The sequence below is a fragment of the Malania oleifera genome, chromosome 1 (assembly GCF_029873635.1).
Source record: "Malania oleifera isolate guangnan ecotype guangnan chromosome 1, ASM2987363v1, whole genome shotgun sequence".
In the NCBI taxonomy this organism is placed as follows: Eukaryota; Viridiplantae; Streptophyta; class Magnoliopsida; order Santalales; family Ximeniaceae; genus Malania; species Malania oleifera.
In genome coordinates, this window is record NC_080417.1 from 3,931,456 (window position 1) to 3,954,931 (window position 23,476).

Below are 23,476 nucleotides of genomic sequence, written 5' to 3' on the forward strand. Positions count from 1 at the left end.
GTAGTACAGATGAATGGGTTTCATCAATGAAAGAGAGGTTAGAGTTCTTTTGGAAAGAGGGAGAAAGAGAGGGTGGCTTGAAAGCCATTTGTTAAATGTTCAAATTGATATTGTTCTTTGTATGCGTCTTATAAAATTTTGAGCAACTGAAATGGACTATGTTCCCATCATGGTACATGATTTTGCCTGCAGATCGAAGATGGGAAAACAAGGGGCCATGGCACCAAATGAAAAATATTTGATTTGAACTTTGTTCACTTCCATAGTAGGGAGTTAATTATGTGTCTAAACCTTAATTATGCATATTATATGTATAATAGATAGAGATTTAAGATTGTTTTAATTTCTGATTAATATTCTGCTTATCTATACAATAATTTACCTAAGTTATTTTTCCTGTCTTTTTGGATGTCCAGAAAGATTAAATTAATAAAAAAAAATTTAAATATTATCTGAAACTTGAGTCTGAGCATGCTGTGGGACTTTCTTTTTTGTTTGGTGTTTGGAGAGGGGTGGGCGAAGGGAGGTTAAGGTTGGCTTCTATAACAAGAATTTAATTATGAAAGATGGCACAGAACTATTTCTTTTATTATCCTAAAATTTATGAATAAGAAAAGCAAGCAGTAATCTTCTTGCATACCTATTTTTCCTCCCATTTCTCCCCCATTTTGTTCATTGTTAATTGAAATTTGTCATTTTTATTTAATTTATGTTTTTTTTGGCTGAAACAGGATGTAATCTTGGAAAAGGGTTTTGATCATCTGATCTGTGATTGCTTACTTTTCACCTTGAGTTGATTTGCAGGAGCTGGAAAAACTTTCAAAAAAATTTGAGGAGAATGTTTTGGATGCCACAAAGAAGTTTGAAAAGTTAATTACAGATAAGAAAGACGTTGAAGGGTTACCTGCTACTGCTCTTGGGTTGGGCGCACAAACAGCAGTGTCTAAGGTATTATTTGCTGAGACCTAACAGAGGATTTTGTCTTGTTTCTTTCATGCCTCAAGTCAGATATTGGCTTTTTTGTCTTGTGTATTTTTGTTTTATGCATCTTTGTAAATCCAACCAGGGGCACCAAAATGCTACTGCCGAGAATGGTCCCTGGGTCATCACATTGGATGCACCGAGTTTTCTATCTGTTATGCAACATGCTCAAAACCGGTCTTTGCGTGAGGAAGTTTACCGTGCTTATGTATCCCGTGCCTCTAGTGGAGATCTGGATAATACAGCAATTATTGATAAAATTCTTAATCTTAGATTGGAAAAGGCTAGGCTTCTTGGCTACAAGAACCATGCTGAGGTATAACTTTTTGTGTTCAGCATACTCCTCTTTTATGGACAAACTGAGGTATAATTTTTTGTCAGGTGAGCATGGCTACTAAAATGGCCACCATTCAAAAGGCAGAGGAACTCCTAGAAAAGCTTCGAAGTGCTTCCTGGAATCCTGCCATTCAAGGTTGTGCATTAAATATACGTTCTCTAAATTAAGACCCCATATTGTGTGAAGTGGTTACTTTGACATTCTCTAGCATGTTAAATGGATACCTTGCAATGGGGCTGCATTTGGTGGAAATGAATCGTGATCTCAGAGTGCTTGCTTTGTTATATTTTTACACATTTTTATCATATGATAGGAGCATTGCCAACATAATTTAATTGTTATGTTGCAAATTATTATGTCCTTCATATTTAGTAGCATGTAATGAAACCTTGCTATTGGCTAGGGCCGCAAATGTGCTGTGAGCTTGAATATGCTTGCTCAAGCTTGTTCATTTGTGCAAGCGCATAAGTTGAGGAGCCCTTATCGACTAGAGCTTCTGAGATGCTCATTAATGGCTTGATTTTTTGGAACCTATCACTATGAGAGACGAGAGGCTCTTTAGGTAAAAGGTAAAAAGAGGCTCTAACTAATACTGTATTAGGGTTTTTTTGTTCCACCCCCTCCACCCCAACAAAAAAAAAAAAAAAGAGGCTATTGGCCTTACACATTGGCCCTATCACCGAAATTCAAGTTTTTGATTTCAGCCTAAACATGAGGATCCGCATGCCAAGACAGTCGCTGCTTTTAAGCCAACTACAGCCTATTGAGCCTAATTTGACCTAATTAAATGAGCTGATAAATGAGTCTAATCAAAGCTTACTAAATGAGTCAAACTGAGCTTGTAAGTGAGCCATCCATTCATCTTTAGGTTCGACTTGTTTATTAAGCGAGCCTCAAAATTGGGCTTGAGAATCACTCATTTTTATAAACGAGCGAGTGCGAACAAGCTCTTGCTGAGCCATTTGCTGTGTTCTCTATTACTTATGTTACTTCCTTTCTATTTAGAGAAAGCTCTAGAATGGCTGATTTGCTCATAAATCTAAAATGTTTATGTTTTTAAAGAGAAGTGTTTGCTTGTGTTGATACTTACTGTGGGCAAACAGTGTGTGCTCCACCGTCTTTGACTTTCTGTTTTTCAGAGAAGGATAGAGGCTATGGAGAGTTAGGGAGATAATAAGAAATTGTAAATTTTTTTGAGAAATTTAAAGTTGAAATTATTTTGTTGAATCACTTATGTATCCTTGGTTTGTGAAGGTTGTAATTTAAATGATAACTTGAAAGGTTGAGAGTATTTTGGGAACAATGAGGAGGAAAAATGCTTTTCTTCCTGTAATTAATAGTAGAGATATTTCTGTTATGCCTGCTTCTGCGTTGAAATTTTTTTAGAAATAGATTTTAGTAAAGTTTCCACTGTCCAATTCCCCATTTTTTAAATTCTTTCTTGAACAAATTTCTGTTGAACTTGAAAAGCATTTGAGGACCAGGTGGGGCCTGATATTTACTTTGACATTTATAGATATGGAAGACCTTAAACATTTCTCAAAAAGTCAAGGAGCATTAGAAGCTAATGATTTGAACCATTGGGATTTTAGCTTTTGGAGTGAGAGGCTTCGCGAGTCAAAGTATGATATAAATGAGGTTAGATCTCTCTCTTCCCCTCTATCTCTCTCATTCACGCTCACATGCACATTCTTACTTCGAACATCATACTCTCTGGATTTGATTGTGTCCGAAATTTGGTAATTTAAATATCCTTTATTTCTGTTATATGTTTTTTTGGTTAGTTACAGTTAATAATTTTTCCTTTTGGAAAGCCTTCGTTTTTGCATGGAAAAATTTATATGGTTTGGGAAAAAATGGCAGGAAGAACTACGCCCATATTTCTCATTGCCAAAAGTTATGGATGGCCTCTTCAACCTTGCAAATGGGATTTTTGGAATTGATATTGAGCCAGCTGATGGTCTAGCTCCAGTAATATATTTTCACTGGTTCATTCGTGTCTCATTGTTTTCTTGTAGGATAACTAGATGGTTTTTGCATACTAATAATTATGAGGTTCACTTAATAGGTCTGGAACAATGATGTTCAGTTCTACTGTGTTAAAGATTCTTCTGGTAATCCAATTGCATACTTCTATTTTGATCCATATTCTCGTCCATCTGAAAAACGAGGAGGTGCATGGATGGATGAGGTTGTTGCTCGAAGTCGTGTTATGTCACATGATGGTGCATCTGTGAGGTTGCCTGTAGCCCACATGGTTTGCAATCAAATGCCCCCAGTGGGGGACAAGCCAAGCCTTATGACATTCAGAGAGGTAAGTTTAATTTAATTTAATTTTTTTTGATAAGGCAACTATATTGAAGAGGCATCAAGGGGATGCCAGCCCATGCTACACTGAATCAAGCACCCTGAAGGATGTCACAAATCAAAGATTACATCAAAATCATTAATAACAGTCCTATTAAATGCATTTGCTTTAATATTAAGGGACTGTAATTCTTATGCTTTATATTATTAGTTGCTAACAACCTAACATGGTGCTAGCTGAGAAATCAGCAACTTGGCCTTTCCGGTCTAGGTTAGGATTGCCTTGGAGAGCCTTTGGGTCTAAATGAACATATATTGGTTAAATTGACGTTCACATCCTGTGACAAAATTATTGATTTGTGAATGTCTTGTTGCATGTACTGATGTTCTAGGTGCAATGAGATTGTTTGAATTTTGTATATGTTTGAAAGGCTTGAATATTGAGGTGAATTTTATAGTGAAGTGCTACAGATTTTCTGGTGCTTGGAAACAAAGAAACCTCTGAAGCCACTTTAGATTAGTAAAGAGCAGTGGATTACTGCAGTTTCTGACTGGCATGGTAGGATTGTATTGAATGATCATAATGTAATTTTAGATTTTTGTCACATCCTGCAGGAGGGATGACTCTGTAAATCTGGTTCCGAATCCCCTTGACACCCTTTTAGTAAATTCTTTTTACTGATAAAAAATAAAATTCTGAACTGCGTTTGTCAACCAACATGAATAAAGGGGCTTTAGTTGACCTCTTTAAGTATTCTGAACTTGAGCAGCTATGATTCAACCCTTAGCTACCGTACCTCACCTTCTGGACCCAATTAACTTAATTGCCAACCAATTATTGCACCAAATTTTATTTTTTATTAGTAATAAATTGGTTAAGAGGCACCCTTATTAATGAGGAATAATTAACTGAAGGGTGCCAAAAGGGGCTTAACCCATATACATACCTGAACAACTCAGGAGCCAATATCAAGATGCTCCAAAAAATCTAGGAGGGACAATAAGTGGAAAGACAAAAAGAGTTCCAAGTGGACAAAATACACAAGAAATGGAATCTATTAATGTAGCTTTCAGAGCATTTCAGCATTTCTTTTATGTCCAGTAACATTCTTAAATTTTCTCTAGTAGTTTTCTACTTTTTTAATGCTTATACAAATTTTAATTATCTTTAAAAAAAAAAATTATCTGGGGGCTGGTTTTTCTTAGAAAAATAAAAAATAAAAGGCATTGGGCCTGTTTGGTTGTGGTCTTGTGGAACATTATTTTCATTTTAGATTTCTTGTTTTCTAAATAATTGCAAAAATGGCATCAGTTTTCTAAATTTCCAACATTTGTATTGGAAACTTGGAAGATATCTTTTTATTGTTTTTCTATTTACTCCATGTGAATGTTGGAGAACTGAAAAACAAGGTGGATTTGTGTATTTCTATGGAATATTGGAAATGGAAAATGAAACTGCTTTCCAACGCCAAACATCTCCATAGCTTTTGGTGACTAGGGGCCGGAAAAATGCCTTGAGGAAGGCTGGAGGCTGGCTGATCAGCATAATATTTGATAATGTACTGCATTGATCTGGTCGGAACCTCTACTTCCTTTAACTTCCATCTTTGAGTAAGACCTGTTGGCCCAAGCGGCAACCTTGGAGGGGAGGTGAAATGGGTTTAACAAAATTAAAAACGCTTGATACAAAATTCAAGACAATTAAGACAATCAAGCGAATCACACAAAATAAAAGCAATTAAATCAAAGAGAGAAGGGAAGAGAGTTGCGCAAACTCTTTTATAGTGGTTCGGCAACCGGCCTACGTCAACTCTCTCAAGACCAACAGTCTTGAGGTTCCACTAATTCTCCTTTTTTTTAATAGAAACCAAGGAAACTGATACAACCCCTAGTTTTACGGAGACAAGGCAACCACAATCATGATTTTAAATAAAGGCTGAGACCATTACGTTTTGGGTTACTGATACCGTTACACACCGCGAAATTGTTGAGAAGAAAAATCACGGCTGTAGCGGCCGTTACGGACCGTGACCGTTACATAAAGGCCGCTATGGCTGTTACATAGCTGCTACTAAACTGTTACATCAAAAAAATTATTTTCTTTTTTACTTTTTCTTCTCAGTTTTTCCTTCTCATTCATAAATCAATCTCAATATACCATATGGCGTGAGGGGGAAAAGATTATAATGAGGATGAGAGTGATACAAAATTTATTATTTCTTTAAATACTCAGAAGAGATGCATTAATTAACAATTTGAAAAATACTAACTTAGGAAAATATTTTATTTTGACAATATTAGTAATGTGATATTTATGTTCTATATTTTTCAACTTCAACCTTCTTTCTTTTCTAACTATTTTATATTTGTATTATTCGTATGTGTTATGTGTCTAATAGATTAATGGAGTGTATAATTTGTTTTTTTTATTAATTAATTTAGCACACATAAGAATTTATCACAGATAAGAACAATGAAAAGTATAAATATGTACACATGCTTAATTTTTCTATCAATGGTGGTTTAAAACAAATGTAAACTTGTTGCCCTTACCAAAAATTTTAGTTACTCGAACTAAAGGATCCAAAAGACACTAAAACTCTTTCTAAGAAGGGCTAAAAGCTTAAAACATGCAAGTACGCTAATATGCACAAGGTTGTGCGTGCTTCAAAAAAATTCACGGTCATTATACCGCTTCTCATTATGTAATATCTGCTACTCCCGCTTCCCGTTACACCCGTTACCGTTACGCTACGCTACCCGTTACCGCGATTTAAAACTATGACCACAATACAGTCCTTGTTTTCTATAGAGACTATTGAAACCAAATTACACTCTTTATTTTGACGAGATCAAGGAACGAATGAAAGAAAATTTTACAAACTCAAATTCCTCTCAAGAGTTTTCTCTCAAGGATGAGCAATTAGAGCACAAAGAAAATTGAGAGAGAATGAAAGCAAGAACACTTGGATTTTCAGTTTAATGTTCTCAAGACTTTGGAGGGCATATATATAGAGTTTGGTTGAAAACTAGCCATTTTATGCCCATTGGAGTCTTTTTGGCTTTTAGACCAATCGATCGCTTACAAGTTCTAATGATAGCTTAATAGCCATTAGAGACAAAAAGAAGGCCGTTGTGGGAAAAACTTGCTAGACCGGTCGACTGCCTTCAGCGATTGGTCGACCACCCTTTGGCACAAGGCCGGGTTCGGTCTATTTTTTGTTCTCCTTTTACCAATTTGGTCCATTAATGCCATGCCTTATATTTTCTCATGGTTTTACAAGTTGATGTACAATACAAATGAGAGAGACACTACTAACAAATTACATTAAGGTCTTCCACTTCTCTCAATTCTTTAATTTCAATGAATTTAATCCTGTAAAGTACAACTTAAGCACAAAGCTATTAATACTCAATATAGTTTGTTATCATCGAAATCAGGTTAATGAAACATTAGGGCTAACAATCTCCTCTTTTTTGAGGATGACAAACTATTCATTAAAATATGAACAAATAATAAAGCATTTATGTAACGACCAGCTTAACTTATCAAATAATAATCATAAATAATAACAACATCAACCCGAACCGGTGGGTAGTAGGGATAGCGTTGTCATAAATAGCGGAAACCTAAACAACAGTAAGTATAAAATTACAATTATCCAACCAATATAACATAATACCAGAGTGTACTTACACCAAAATAACATACATGTATTTTCAATCTTCCATAACATTCCGAGTACAATTAGGATCTCACAACAAAATAATCCTGATCCTAGTATAAAATCTTACCCTCCTAGTGAGGTAACTCAACAAACTCAACGGCGGCCATGACCTGTCGGTCTCTCAGGGTCCCTTGAAAAATTAATTAAATTCGGGGGTGAGACACATCTCTGTAAGGGAAAATAAACTAAATATAGATGTGTGACAACATGAACATTTAACGCAATTATATATATATAGTACATTTCATATTTCTATAAACGTTCATCATATCGTACTGAATAATCATATACTTTCATATTTGCTAATAAATCATATCGTTCATAAAACATCTGTTATAGCTAATAATACTGAAAGCATACCTAGGATGAATAGCTAGCTGATGTCATGTATTACCCCCCATGACGGGTTGTGCAGTCCGAAGGCAGGATCCGACAATGGCTGGTCGACTACTGTCGAGTTAAAAATGTCTGTAAGTACGATGGACCCGCCACACCCTGGTTCGGACTGCCAGGTGGACATCTACAACTCTACACTGAAAGCCACATTGACTATTCATCTCCCACCCCCTCGTGGGGTGGTTAACACAAATCTGAACATCGATATTTGATCTATATGGCTATGGTACCGAGCTCTTGAAACTGAACTAAACTAACATCCGGGTTCTGATAACATATAATATATGATATAATAACATTTTTCATAATTTCATAAATACGGTTTCGTGCCGAAATCATTTCATAATTACAGTCTCGCGTCGAACATTTCATAAATACGGCCTCATGCCGAAATCATTTCATATATACGGTCTCGCGTCGAACATTTCATAAATACGGCCTCGCGTCGAAATCATTTTATATATGCGGCCTCACGCTGAACATTTCATACATATCATGCTGAAAATAATCAATTATTATGTACTTGTCAAAATCATCATAATATACTGTATCTTTTCATAATTCCTGAAAACATGCTTAATTCGTAAAATTTGTCATATCATTACTTTTCATAAAAATAACATTCATGCCACACACAATTGAATAATTCCGTACATTTCATTCTAAAATCTCATTTTCCGTATAATAGCAGTATTTTCCCAATAATATACATTTTCTTAATAATATTCAAATATCATGTATATTCCTTGAAAATTACTTTGCTGATAATAATAATAATACATGTGGAAAAATAACTGCTTTACTTTATTCCTTTACTTGGCAACTAAAAAGCCCCTATGTATTCCTGGACTCACACCCGTAGAATTTCCTGATCAATACCTTGAAAATGAAAACTCCTAGTACTAAACTTCAGTATTTTCATGTGCATATCATTTCCTATATCTATAGTAAGATCAAATTCGACATAAAAAACCTTACCTCAACTCAGGGATGAATTTCAACGGAGTTCTACCGACGATTTGCTCCGGCAGATATGCAGAGAACTTCTCCAGTAGCGTCGTGGTGACTTCAGATCCTCGAACCGGCGAAAATCCGTCCCAAATCGAAGAGAGAGGGGAGAGAAACCGAAGGGAGAGAGTGATATTTTCTTAATTTTCTGCATTTAAATGCGGGTTTTTGCTATTTATAGGGTCGGATTTGTCGACGAGACACGTTACCTCGTCGACGAGTCCTGTAGAAAGTTCGTCGACAAACTTGCACTTTCGTCGACGAATTTCAGATTCCAAAAATCCTCTCTCGGTATCTTCTCGTCGACGAATCCGCTGTGTTCGTCGACGAGGACTTGATTAATTTTCTTGGTTATTTCTCCCAAAATACGAAGCGTTCGTCGACGAAGTCTATTGCCTCTTTTTGTTTCTGTTTTTCATTTCCCTTCCTCTCTATTTAAATACCATTTTTATTATTCGGGTCATTACAATTTAAGTCAACCACAAGTACTTATTTTTCTTATGTTGCCCCCTTTGACATCATCAAAACCAAAATAAGAGGGGTGAGACTAAAGATACTAACGTTTAAGCACAATGTTTCATTTATATAAAAAAATGTTCATTATAAAAGGTGTACCAATACGATCCACACATAAAAATTAGCATGGTAAAAAAATATGACTATTGATGATACCAAATTTAATGCATGGTCATATCACCCTTCAATGATACCTATCACGCTAGCAGGCCATCGTCTCCATTGATGCACCCACACTAATGAGCGGAGAGTCCTGCTTCGGTGACACGGTCACAAGTGAGAGTTTCCATTGGTACTCAGCCCCAAATAATGGTAGGGGTTAATTAGCTCTGAGACTAATTGTTGGCCTAAGTAGTAACCTAAGGGGGGCGGGGGGTTTGAATTGAGTTTAACAAAATTAAAAGCGCTTGATACAAAATTCAAGACAATTAAAACAATCAAGCAAATCACACAAAATGAAAGCAATTAAATCAAAGAAAAGAGAAGAGAGATGCACAAACTCTTTTATAGTGGTTCGGCAAACCGGATTACGTGCACTCTCTCAAGACCAACCGTCTTGAGGTTCCACTAATTCCCCTTTTTTTAATGGAGACAAAGGAAACAAAAACAACCCCGTGTTTTATGGAGACGAGGCAACCACAATACACTCCTTGTTTTCTATGGAGACCAAGGAAACCAAATTACACTCCTTGTTTTGATTGAGACCAAGGAACCAATACAATAAATTTTTACAAACTCAAATCCCTTATAAGTAAGATACACAATTAAAGCTTACACAATAAAATCTTAAGAATAAACAATTGAAAGCTCAAGAGATTTTTGTTTTTTTTAAAAGGATGAACAATTAGAGCACAAAGAGAGATTGAGAGATAATGAAAGTGAGGGCACTTGGATTTTCAGTATAGGTATGTTCTCTAACGTTGTCAAGGCTGAGGGGGGCATATATATAGAGTTCGGATGAAAACTAGCCGTTTTCTACCCTTAGGAGCTTTTTTGGCTTTCAAATCTGTTGATTACTTACTAACCATTAGAAACAAAAAGAAAACCGTTGCAAACAAAACTTGCCAGATTGGTCAACCGCCTTTAGGGGTTGGTCGACTGCCTTTGGCCTCTGCCTGTGCCAATCGACCACCCCCTGAGGCCGGTCGACTGCCCCTTGGCACAAGGCCAGGTTCGTTCTACTTTCTCCTTTTTCCGGTTTTGGCCCATTGGTGCTATGTTGTATATTTTCTCATAGTTTTACAAGTTGGAGTACAAGTGTACAACACAAATGAGAGAGAAACACGACAAATAAATCATATTAATGTCTTCAACTTCTTCTCTCAATTCTTCAACTTCAATGGCTTTAATCTTGTAGAACCCAACTTTAGCACAGAGCCATTAGTACTCAATATAGTTTTTTATCATCAAAATGAGGTTAATGAAACCTTGGGCTAACAAAAGCGACATATACTTGTCACTGATTGTATGTTGTTGTTGAAAAAGAAAAGTCATTTTCTATTTATATGATTTTCTGGGTTGTAGACTGGTTCTGTTCTGGGAGAGTTGTGGGCTTGGAGGGGTGTTGGAACAGAAAGAAAGGAAGAAAATCTTAGATCTGATCCTCCTGACCTGTTTTTTGATGGTTTGGAGGGAGAGATCATGGAGCTTTTGAAGGATTATAGACTTCTATTAATATCATAAAGAATAGATGGCTTGCAACATCCTTTTTTGTTTTGTTTTGTTTGTTTTTGTTTTTGTTTTTTATTTTTTATTTTTATTTTTATTTTTGGTTTGATGGTCAACACTTTGTTAATGTTCAGGCCCCCACTGATTTTGTTGATACATTCTTGTTGTAATATCTGCATCTGTACTCGGGGTTGTGCTATTGCACCCTTTTGATGCCGTTCATGTCTTACTTTCTTTTGCCTATCCTAAAAATAAACAAGTTTATTGATTTCTGAATAAAATATGTTTTTTATTTTTATTTTTATGTTTTGTTTTGTTATTTTTTTTTTCTTTGCAGAAAGATCACCATATTGGGCAATCTTGCTTCTGCAAAGTGGGTGTTGCATTCATCTTATTTGACATCTAGATTTTTGTCACTTATTGCAGGTTGAGACTGTCTTCCATGAATTTGGTCATGCACTTCAGCATATGCTAACCAGGCAGGATGAGGGTTTGGTTTCTGGTATACGGGGGATAGAGTGGGATGCTGTTGAATTACCTTCCCAATTCATGGAAAATTGGTGTTACCAAAGGTAATTTCATCTAGCTAAAACCTGTGTGTTATAATTTCAAAAATTTTGCAATTACAGAAGTGATGCGATGCACGCATAGATTCAGAATTCGTATTTTAATGACATTCCAGCTTTTAAATGATTTTACTCATTAGATTACTCTGATTTTTTTTGTGGCATGTATGATCCTTGGTAACTACATGGGTCTTGACATAGGCTATGGGAATGGGTCTGCAAATGCTTGTAATAATCTTTATGCACTGTTTCTCCAATATGTTAACCATCTTGCAGGTGTCTGAAGAAGTGTCAAAAAATCTTGGGATTTACTTCTCTAAGAGTGGCACTGTTGGCCCCAATAATAGATAATTTAATTCTTAGGATTAAATCTTAGGCTGCAGGTTCAAATGTGAATGTGGCATATTGCATTTGCTATAATATAAATAATTTATAGTCTAAATAATTAGAATAAAATTATTATTTTTTCAAAAATTATGAATAATGATAGAAAATATGTATGTACAAATTGTTATATAGAAGATGAGGTTACCACTGAGTATGGCCAAGGCTGCAAAAGAGCTAGCTGTTCATGTGCTACTCGGTGCTTGGCTTGATGATAGCTCGTTCGAGATCATTATGATAAATGAGCCAACCTTGTGCTTAGATTTTGAGTTTGAAAATTGTATGCGATGAGCTTGAGCTAGATGATCTATACTTGGCTCCTAAGCTCACAAGCTAGCTCGTTTAACTGGCTCGCAACTTGGGTTGTTTATAAACTCAAATAATAGGCTTGTTTAATAGGATTAGGAGTTAACTAAGGAAGTAAGTTCATTAACTTATTAGTATATATGGTCAAAAATAGATTTTTAGTATATATGATCAAAAATAGATTTGCCTATCCACCGATCCAAAAAAGTAAAAATAAAAATTTGTCTATATGCTTGTAGAGACTTATTTATATTTGATTTTTCTATCGGCTTGTCTATTTTCTCTTTGGTCCCCACTAATCACATAGTAAAAAAATTTAATGACAATTTAAGATATTAACTTTTATGTTTTAAATGACCTGAATCATTTTGTTTGTTTATATCAATGAGCAATTTTAGATTTAATTTTAGAAGTCATCAATATATAATCAAAACTATTTAGATTTTGATTAAATGAATGACCTAACTTGAAGATAGGTCTCTCCTTCTATTTATAATACAAATCAAATACATTTTGAAGACCATAACACCCTTTCTAACTCTCACTAGTTAACATACAAACACACTTAATGATAATAATACTAAAAGATTTAAATAACCTTTAAAACACCCCCTCAAGTTGGAGCATAAAATCATATGCTACTAGTCCTAGCTTGTTACAAGTAAATTTAACATGAGCACCCCCAAAGCTTTGGTAAAAAAATCAACAAGCTACGTATCTGGCATCACATAAGTGGTGGTAATGAGCTTTTGCACAAGTTTCTCGTGAATAAAATGACAATCAACTCCAATGTGCTTCGTTTGCTCATGAAATACTGGGTTGGAGGCAATTTGAAGAGCAACTTGATTATCACATATCACCTCCACAGACTGAGAATGTAGAAAACCCAATTCTTCCAGCATGTTCTTCAACCAAACAAGTTCACAAGTAGTGTTTAGCTGTAACTCTGTACTTTGATTCAACACTTGACCTGACCACCACAGTTTGTTTCTTACTCTTCCAAGAAACCAAATTACCACGAATGAAGAGACAGTACCCCGCTCTGCATTTGTATATCCCCAAATATAAGCATGACTCTGATCTGGATATAAAATAGCTATACCAGTGCACCTTTGAGATATCTCAAGGTGCGAATTACTGCGTTCTAGTGACTTGTCCTTGGGGAATCCAAAAATTAACTTACAACACTTGTTGCACAAGATATGTTCGGCAGAGTGACTGTTAGATAATTCAACTGTCCAACAAGTCTCTAGTATCGTATAGGATTAGCCAACAAATAAACTATTTCCAACATTAACTTGCTGTTAGGATCCATGAGTGTATTAATTGGTTTGGATCTCAACATAGGACCATAACAACGATATCCCTTTTTTAGTATATGATTAGCCCAAAAAGACACATTTTATAGCGTAAGGATCCAACTTATCCACCTCGAAAGTTAGTTGATGAACAAAGGACTCAAACCGGAATATACGGGGAGGTAGAGAGAGTAGAGGTGAATTAGGGAAAAGAATGGAGTAGGGAATTTCATCACTAAGAATTGAGGATGACATGCATTTTATAATGTAAGGTGTGAATGATTTCAAGGATATGTCTATTTTTCCTCTTTGCAACCCCATCTTGTTGGGGAGTGTGAGCACAGGATGATTGATGAACAGTACTAAATTGAGTCAAGTAGTGAATTGAGTACTAAAATACCTTTTGGCATTTTCACTCCGAAGCATTCGAAGTGGCAAACCAAATTGAGTCTTTATTTCAGAACAAAAGACACAAATATTTGAGATAAATCAGATTATCTTTTATTAAATATGGCCAAGTCATTCTTGAATAAACATCTACAAAGGTTACAAAGTACTAGAAATCCAACTTGGACACAACTATACTTGGACCCCAAACATTACAATGTACTAACATGAAAGGGCTTGCAGCCTGTTTATTGACTTGTAAAGCAAAAGGACACGATGATGCTTATCCAACTAATAAGACTCAGAATCAAGACTAGACCATGGTCTTAAATTTCTGTTGAAATTTCAGATTTTCGTCACCCTCGAAATCGAAATGGAAGTCGATTTCCGCCTTGCATAATTTTTGTCAAATCTCAACAAATCATCCGAAATTTATCGAAATCTTGAAATTTTAGCGAAACTTGTTGAAATTTTAACTATATGATGAAATTTCATTAGAATTCAAATGAAAAATTTAGGAGTGATGTGAAATTTCTATCTTAATTTATTTTATTGAAACAAAAGATTATTACAAGTGCTTTTGAAATTATATGAAAAAATAAACTTACACTAACATTTTATTTAACCATTCATGTCTAAACTATCATTATTTGTGTACTAAATAATATTTAAATGATCTATGAATTTCATTTGTATTAATTGAATACATTTAATGTACATTATCTTACAAATATGTTTGATGCACATACTATTTTTCAAGTTTTCCACCTCCTACAAAACATAGATGTATTTAATTTGTAATATATTAGTCCTAAAACTTGTGTTATTATGTTTGTTAACCATTTCGAAAGTTTCACATAGAATTCCATGCTTTATTACTAATTTATGTTATTTTTTGAAATCGAAATCCAAATTTCCGTACTTTTGGAGCTTCGAAATTTCAGTCGAAATCGAAATTTAAGACCTTGGACTAGAAATAGAATTCAAATAAGGAATTGGACACTTCAACTTTTCCAATGAAGGATGACCGAGGTGACAATGCATTTGGAGAGGTGTGGCAGCAGCAGTGTAGGCGGTTGAAGGAGATAGCGGCTCAAGGTGATAGTCCACCAGCTTCACTCCGTGGTTTTAAATTGCGGTTGTTGGTAATGTCTCATAACAGTTGCGGGATGTGGGAGAAGCGGGCGTTACATAACAGGAAGCGGTCGTAGCGACCGTGAATTCTTTTTCATGCATGCACCGCCAAAATTGAAGAATAAGCATGAATCCTTTAAAACATGATTTTTAATGAATTTTGACCACTTTTATTCAACGAACAAACACTTTTTAATATGCAACATGATTTTTATACTAATTTTAGTGCATTGTTTAATGATTAAAAAAAAATAGAAATGTAATTTAAAATGAAAACCAATTAGTTAGAGACATAAAATGAGTCAATATACAATTATACCTACACAATATATTCATTAGTATTAGTATGTGAAATAGTTACATTTAATAGTTCCATATAATTTTCTCGTTTTCTAGAAATTTAATTTTAAAATTTTACCATTCAAAATAACAAGAAGTCAATAATGAAGCAAGCATAAAAATTTGGGACATTAGGGGTTAGGCAGTTCAGGCCCATTAAGCAATTTAAAGACTAAATAGATAGTAGTTTCATTGTATTTAATATTTAATAGTTACATATTCTTTTATATTTTCTAACAATTTAAAATTTTAAGTTCTAATATTCAAAATTTCAGTAGCTATGCATAGCAATTTAGGCCATTAGGGATTAGGCAATTTAGACCCATTATGCAAATTAATTAGTTAAACTATAAGCATAGCAAATAAGCAATTAAAAGTATAAGTAACTAAGTACTAAGTAGTAATTGGAAATAGTTAAGTTATAAACATTGCATAAGCTTAAGCTATAAGTAGCTAATTAGTTAATTAAGCACTTAAGCTATAAGCATTGTTTAAGCTTAAGTCATAAGTATCAAATTAATTAGTTAAGCTAATAAGTTGCTTAACTTGCTATAGCAAAAAAGAAAAAAGGAAAAAAAAAAGTGGGTGGAATAAATTGTACATGGTAGCAGATCCATGAACAGGAAGTCAGGACGCAGGAACTCACGAACACAAAGCATCTCCCATTCCTGAACCCTGTTTGAAGCTCAAAGCCTCAAATCCTCTTCGGATCTACCCTAATCCCAAGTTTCTAGCTTGATTTCTTAATCATCTACCAAATCACTTCCAAACAGCAACAACTTTCTTCGCAAATGGATAAAATTTCGAAGGGAGTCAGGACTCAGGAACTCACGAACGCAAAGCTTCTCCTATTCCAACCCTGTTTGAAGCTCAAAGCCTCAAATCCTCTTCGGATCTACCCTAATCCCAAGTTTCTAGCTTGATTTCTTACTCAAATCTACCAAATCACATCCAAACAGCAACAACTTTCTTTGCAAATGGATAAAATTTCGAAGGGAAGGGGGTGCAGTAGATCGCCTTCATATGGGGATTTCAAGCACAAAATTCTGTTTTGGCGGCCATAGGTTATTCGATCTAAGCTGGACAACCTTGGGGAGAGGGAGAATTGCAGCGAAGCTCAGAAAAATCAGGAACAAATGAGGTATTTTTCAGTATATTAGACTGTCGGCAGGGAATGATGGTGAAACGGGGTGTAACAACCCTTAACGGAAGCGTAAGGGCCGCTATCGGCCGTTTACGGCTGTGATTTTTTCCCTCACTGCTATAGCAGCCCATATCAGTATCGAGGCCTTGAAATTTTGTTATGTAAAGGCTATTACATGACGTAATGGCTGTTATTTAAAACCATTTCTCATGCCCTCCGCCAATTGTCTTCCTCATCTTCAAATTCTAAATAACCACAGAATAAGGGAAGAATGTTACTAAACAATTTGTGGATTTGGTAGTCTTGCTAATGGACATAAGATTGAAAGAAAACTTTGAAATATACAAAATTGAAGGAAGAGAAATAGAAGAAGTGAGATTTATAGTCTCAATTCCCTTAACGGCAGTGGTGGATCTATCAGCAAGAGTAACACAAGATAAATTTTTAGGATACTGAAGAGTAGAGAATAAATTAGGTATACCTATGATATAATCAGTGGCAGAGAAGTCTATAACCTAAGGACTAGGATATGTACTAGATGATAGGCATGCCATGGGATCATCGGTTTGGGCAGGAGATGCAATGGGAAGAGAAGCTTGTTGTGTTGTTTGATACTGTTGGAACTTGGAATACTCTTCCTCTGATATGGACGCGATATGTTGCCTCCCACTTGGCCCCAAAGGTGTGGAGTCGGTGGTGGTTGCATTGGCAACATGTGAAGGTCTACCGTGGAGATCTCAACATTGCTCATTAGTATGATTACCTTGTCTGCAATGAGCGCTCTTGCGAGGAGTGCCTCTACCTCGTTAATCTCTACCACGATGACCACTTGAACCGCCTCAACAACTTTTGTAGTTGTTTGAAGAGAACTAGAATCACCATGTGTAGCAAAGGCTGTTCTCTCATAGCCATTAACAAGAGTGGGAGAATGTATGCTACAGAAAGCTCGAAGGACACGAGAACAAACATCGGAAAATGGATGGCAATTTTGCACTACTAAGTATCTGGGACCAGACTGCCTCAAACTCGAGTTTCAAGCCCGCTAGGACCTGAAGAGATGTCACATATTTCCTCTGCTTTTGCATATCACGAATGTTGGCGATTATAGGTTGCATGATGTTAAGTTCCTCATGAATATGTTTCATCTCTCCAAAATTATCTGCAATGCTTCAGTCTTTGTATTGTAACTGAAAGTACTCTTGGGATAAATCATAAATGTGATGTTACTAGAGTACAGAAGTTTGACATGATTCCAAATCTCCTTGCATGTATTTAGATGCATGCACATCCGTGCGATATGCGGCTCCATTGGATTCCACGAAAGGGAAACGATCAAGGCATCTTCCTAAGTCCACACTTCTTTTCTCCTCTCATTAGAAGGATTAGATTGGAGTGAGTGGTTAGATTTTCCTAATCCTGCTAAATAAACCTGAACTACCTTAGACCACTAAATATAATTCTTTCCATCCAACTTTTCAGTTGTTATGTGTGGCAGCGATGAATGAAACTTGTTTTTGGGATTCATAGACTCCATCCCAACATTCACAAACTAGCAACCACGCTAATGTCAAACAAGAAGAATAATCAAAACGAATTGGAGCCATAGTTAGAAACTTTTGATTCACGGATCGATTCATATGATTCTCATCAATGCCACACCAAATCGGTTCGAATCTTACTAGCGAATCTAAAATCAACTAAATTGCTACCAAATCTATTGATTCAACTCGTGAATCTAGCGAATCGATTTGAATCTATCAATTTACACAATTCTAGACTTATCATATCCTGACTAGCTTGACTTGTTTAAAAGCCCCTTTTAAAATTAAAATTTTTATTTTTTCACATGATTAGCTTCCATTCCTCGTCCACATTAGTTTCTTTGTGCCCCCCCCCCCCAAAAAAAAAGGGAGAACTTTTGGTTTAAAAAAGAGGAGAACTTTAGGTCATATGTTGCTTTCACAAAACCATTCTTCATTTTTTGAGTATAGTGCTCAACCATTGAGGGGTAGAACACATGCTCACAATTTGCTATGTTGATAAGATTCAAAAGAATTTTTTTTTAAAATTATATTGTTCAATTATTATCATTTTTAAAGTTAACTTTTTTTTCTTTTTAATTCATGAAAGAATATGCATATAATGTTTTTTTAATTGTTGATAAACATTATAAGTTCAGTTTTATTTTTATTTATTTATTTTTTTCTCGATTCCTTCCCTTAATATTTCTTGACTCATTTTTTTTCCCCAAGGAAAGCATACACATGAAATGTGATTTTTTTTTTTTTTTTCAATTGTCGAAATGTAAATGTATTGTACAATTTTGAACCAAAAAGCATAATATGGTCTAGGGAATTAATTAGAACATGATGGAGTAAAAAAATCAGAAAAAGGTGGCTGGAATCTCTCACATGCACCAGCGCGTGGATCAGGACTGCCGGAAGTCGGCTGGCTTGCAGCGGTGTGTGGGGATGTTTCCGGCTATGGGATTTTGTAGGGTTATATCTTAGAGGGTTTTGTTTTTGGCTATATGTTGGTTGTGTGAAATAATGAAGGGTTGAGGTGGTTCTAAGAAGTGCAGCAGTGGGAGGGTGTTTTCTGATAATGGCCGAGTGTGATAGGGTCTAGGTTGGATCATGCTTTGATGATTGATACCATGTTAGATTATCACTTTACCAAAAAGTTCAAGTCGTTAGGTTGTGAGCCAACAATGTATATCGAGCTTTAAAACTCCCCTGCAAGTGCAGCTCGACAGCTTGTAGAGAGATAAACACTTGATAGATAACACTCTTATAGGGAATACAATCATTTTTTAAATACCACACAATAAACGTGGGTAATGAGCTAGAACCTAGGACCTCTTGGTAAGCAGCTCTGATACCACGTTGAGATTTTGATTAAGTGAATGACCTAACTTGAAGATAGGTCTCTCCCTCTATTTATAATACAAATCAAATGCATTCTAATGACCATAATACCTTGTCACTAATAAACATACTAACACACTTAATAATAATACTAAAAGACTAAATAACCTTTAACAAGATTAGTCTTGGCTTGCTTAGGTTTGTTTTGAGCTTGATTAATAAATGATCTGTACATGAGCAAGGTTGAGCTCGGCTAGTTTAGTTAACAAGCCCAGCTCAAGCTCATTTTTAAAGAATCATTTATTGAGTGAGCCAAGCTTGAACATGCTAAAGCTTGGCTCGGCTCGGCTCAGCTGAATTGCAGCCCTAGTTTGGCTAACATGTTAATAGAAACAATTTCAAATTACCAAATCTTAAAAGGAACTTTATATGTTTGACATTGGCTTACAACATGATGGAAGATTTGTCAAAATTATCAAAGCTTTGTTTAAATTTTAAACACTCAGAATTGCCCAAATCAATTGATTTATTTAATGAAACTATTGTTTTTTTTTTTTTTTTTTAAAAATTTTGTGTGAGAAATATCAAATCCTAAAAATTTCTATCAAAATTTATAAAATGGTACTATATTTAGTTTTAGTATTGGGGGAATTTGAATCTCAATTTTTAATTTCAGAGAAATTTCATTTCGTAGTTAAGATTTCAAAAATTTGCATCAAATTTTTGCAATCGTGATCAGTGTCAGATGATTTATGGAAATTTTGTAAGATTGAAATTGAAAGCTGTTTCAATTTCAAGAGTGGTGTATAGTGGAAACTAAAAATGGAATTTTGAAAAATTTTGTGGAAATTTAAGACCATGGAATGGCCCTTGTTCTCTTGGATAGTTTCATGAGTAGTTGAGTACATGCATTTCATGGAATTTTCTTGACAGCATTCACAATTTTTTTGGTTTTTCCTTAATGGATGCGACAGGGATACCTTGATGAGCATTGCCAAGCACTATGAAACTGGTGAGAGCCTTCCTGAAGATGTGTTTTTGAAGCTCCTTGCTGCCAGGACCTTTCGTGCAGGTTCTTTAAGTCTTCGCCAGGTTAGTGTTATGCGAGTGTTATTGCTTGTTTTCTTTTTGATTAAGCTATATATTTTTGTGTTCTTGATGTGGTTTGATTTTATTAATGAGGACATGTCTGGGATTTCCCTAGGAGTTCCATTATGCATGTCCTTGTGTTGAGATGATTCACACACTGAAAGTACTTAAGCTGTTTTTAGCTCTATCCATTTTGTGCATCATTCCTAGCTGCAGAAAAAGTTCTTGTGCAACACTCTTTCCTTGGAAAATGATTTATCTCTAGACTAGATATTGAGGCTTTGTAGCGTAGGATGGGACATGTATGCAGAAGTGTGTGTTTCAACACCCTGGACAGTGTGGCTATCCTGGCTATTGATTCTTGTGGTGCTCATTTTTTCACTTGATGTTTTGCTTGGAGGATCTAAGAAATGATGGTCTGATTTGGACTGTCAGTTGGTGTTTTTGTGATTTTGCCTATTTGTACTTTCTCGGTAACTAAATTCAGTAGATTCCACAATATATTTGCTACTTTAGCTATGAACATTTTGAGACTCTGAAACGAGCACATTTTAATTTTGGAAAAGTTAGGGGAGGTCACGTTATTGGTGACAAGGCCTTCAGTTGTCTAGTGTAAAAATTGACATCAGCATGCACTTCTGAGTGGAGCTTTGCATGTTGTCACGAGCTAAGCTTGTTCAGGGCATTATGCTTGCCTGTGACCGCTTGCCTCGTGTGTTTGGGATGGGTTTCCATCATGTAAATACTAGTGTAGGGTTATTTTCCAGTATTTACTTCATTGTAAGCCAAATAAGGCAGTATGACTCCTCGGTCGCTTTGATGTTTCCTAGTGCCAGAGTGAGAATGGCCCAGAAAGCTCTTTAGGGGAGGGTGAGTGTTCATCAGTCATTGTAAAACTCACTAGCAATTGTCAATGTGTTTAGCCTACTTGCCTCCCTCGCTAAGTACAACATGTCAACGGAGGATTTGTTAATGAATTACGTTTGCTTCAATATTTACTGCTTGGTGGCCACGGCTTTCATGAATTGATTATTATTTCCGCTGCTATCTGATTGAATGTTAGTGAAAGTGCTTCGTGGATGAATGTTGGTAAACAATAGGCTGGCTAGTTAAGCAAGAGTGCTTTAGCTAGCGCCGTACGGCCCTTCACAACGGTGTGAAAAAGGCGGACCGTGACACATGTCCATGGCACAATCACCTTGTATGACGTCTGAATATATGCTAAACTTGCCTTATATGCATTTGGAATTTCAAATAGATTTTCAATGTTGTGTAGGTGACAGACGTATCAAATGTTTGGTGATGCATCCAAACTGTTGATTTATTTAGGAAAGGAATTCAATTGTTAAGTAAAAAAAAATATGGAAGGACAAGATGATGGAGTTTTTATGTGTCCGCTTTTGTGTAGTTTTAGTTTATGCATATACTTACGATTTATTGATGTGTCCCTGGAGTGTCCATGATATTTTTTTTTTTCAAAAATCTGAGTACATGTGCCCATATTTTATCATTTTCATGTCCTGTATCCATGTGCATACAACGTATTCCAGATGCAAGTTGTAACTATATCATAATATCACACGAGCAATTCTATTTGGATCTTTCACTTCATGCTAGAGTACCTATATCCAATGCTTGGTTTTATTCATGAAAAATTCATGAAATAGGCAAACCCAACACTAGACACACAAAGCCGACAGCTATAACTGAGTCTGTGCTATATAGCACAAGGTAGTATTATTTCAATCATCAAATTTTTGTGATACACAACTTGGGATTTGTTAACCTTCAAATTTTTTGTAAAGAATATCCGACTTAATTTCTTTTAGTAATGGGGAAGATGCTGTAAATTAGCTTGACTACTTTGGATGCTGTAGTAGTCCTACCCACGGTCCTGGGTGAGGTGGTCCACATAGGCCCTGGGTTTGAATCAAGTAGCTGTGCTTCTTGAGGCACTTACAGTTTATCCTGGCTATCCCCACCACTGTGCTGCCCTATTTAGTTTAATAAATGGCTTCATTCTAAATTGTAGCATGTCTACACATATACCAAGTTATGTCAATTTTGGATGCAGGGCAAAGTAGTAATTAGGGGTGAAATAATTGAATTTTCAGTTCTATGAATGCTACAATTAATAGTTTTCTCCCATCGTGTTGTAATATTGTAGATAAAATTTGCAACTGTAGACTTGAAGCTGCATACTGAGTATGTTCCCGGTGGCTCAGAATCCATCTATGATGTTGATCATAGGGTTTCTGAAAAAACACAAGTGATTCCTCCCCTGCCAGAGGACAGATTCCTTTGTAGTTTCAGCCACATATTTGCTGGTATTCTTATTGAATTTTCAGGATTTTCTTCAGTGTTTCTGCTCCGTCTGCAGAACTTTTGCTTTTGCCAATTATTCATTCACCAACTTTTTTTTTTCATGCTCAGGTGGATATGCAGCAGGATACTACAGTTACAAGGTAATATATTTTTTTTCCTATTCCACTGCTCTCCCTCAATGCAGCTGTATATAAATGAACTGCAGGCATATTATGTATTACTGCTTTCCATATCATTTCTTTTTACCAGTATTTTCTGACAAAAGTGTTCTAATTTTTCAGTGGGCAGAAGTGTTGTCTGCAGATGCTTTCTCAGCCTTCGAGGATGCTGGGTTGAATGACAAGAAGGTATTGTTTGAAGGGCCAGTCTGAATGGACTGCCCCTTCTAGTGTTTTTGAGCTATTTCACTTGATTTGTTTCAAAGCATAGTGTAACAGTCCTAGACCAAACTCCGATGAGGTATTATCCACTTTGGCTCACTGGCCTCACGGATTTGTCCTATAAAATGTGTTTCGCATAGTTGGAGTCCAAACCATCCTTATAAGCCAAAGATCTCCCTAGTATACATCTGATGTGGGACCATGATAGGACAGGTTCTCTCGTTCGATCTCTGACGCCCTCGCTAGAGTGGCTTATACCTTTGTGTAGGATCCACCCACATGATAGTATCCCTGGGTTAGCTCTAATATCGTATAT

The 23,476-nt window shown here is 35.7% G+C and overlaps 1 protein-coding gene across 2 annotated transcripts in view; it reads left to right on the forward strand.

The window, feature by feature from the left end:
• Positions 1–23,476, forward strand: part of LOC131153336 (probable cytosolic oligopeptidase A) — a 35,087-nt gene that overhangs the window by 9,772 nt on the left and 1,839 nt on the right. For both annotated transcript variants that reach the window (XM_058105572.1, XM_058105583.1), the window contains exons 5-15: positions 805–948; positions 1,067–1,297; positions 1,363–1,453; positions 2,835–2,956; positions 3,182–3,289; positions 3,387–3,632; positions 11,368–11,513; positions 20,341–20,458; positions 22,623–22,782; positions 22,889–22,920; positions 23,062–23,127. In XM_058105572.1, coding sequence (XP_057961555.1) covers positions 805–948; positions 1,067–1,297; positions 1,363–1,453; positions 2,835–2,956; positions 3,182–3,289; positions 3,387–3,632; positions 11,368–11,513; positions 20,341–20,458; positions 22,623–22,782; positions 22,889–22,920; positions 23,062–23,127 — 1,464 coding nt within the window. The remainder of the gene's footprint in view (positions 1–804; positions 949–1,066; positions 1,298–1,362; positions 1,454–2,834; positions 2,957–3,181; positions 3,290–3,386; positions 3,633–11,367; positions 11,514–20,340; positions 20,459–22,622; positions 22,783–22,888; positions 22,921–23,061; positions 23,128–23,476) is intronic.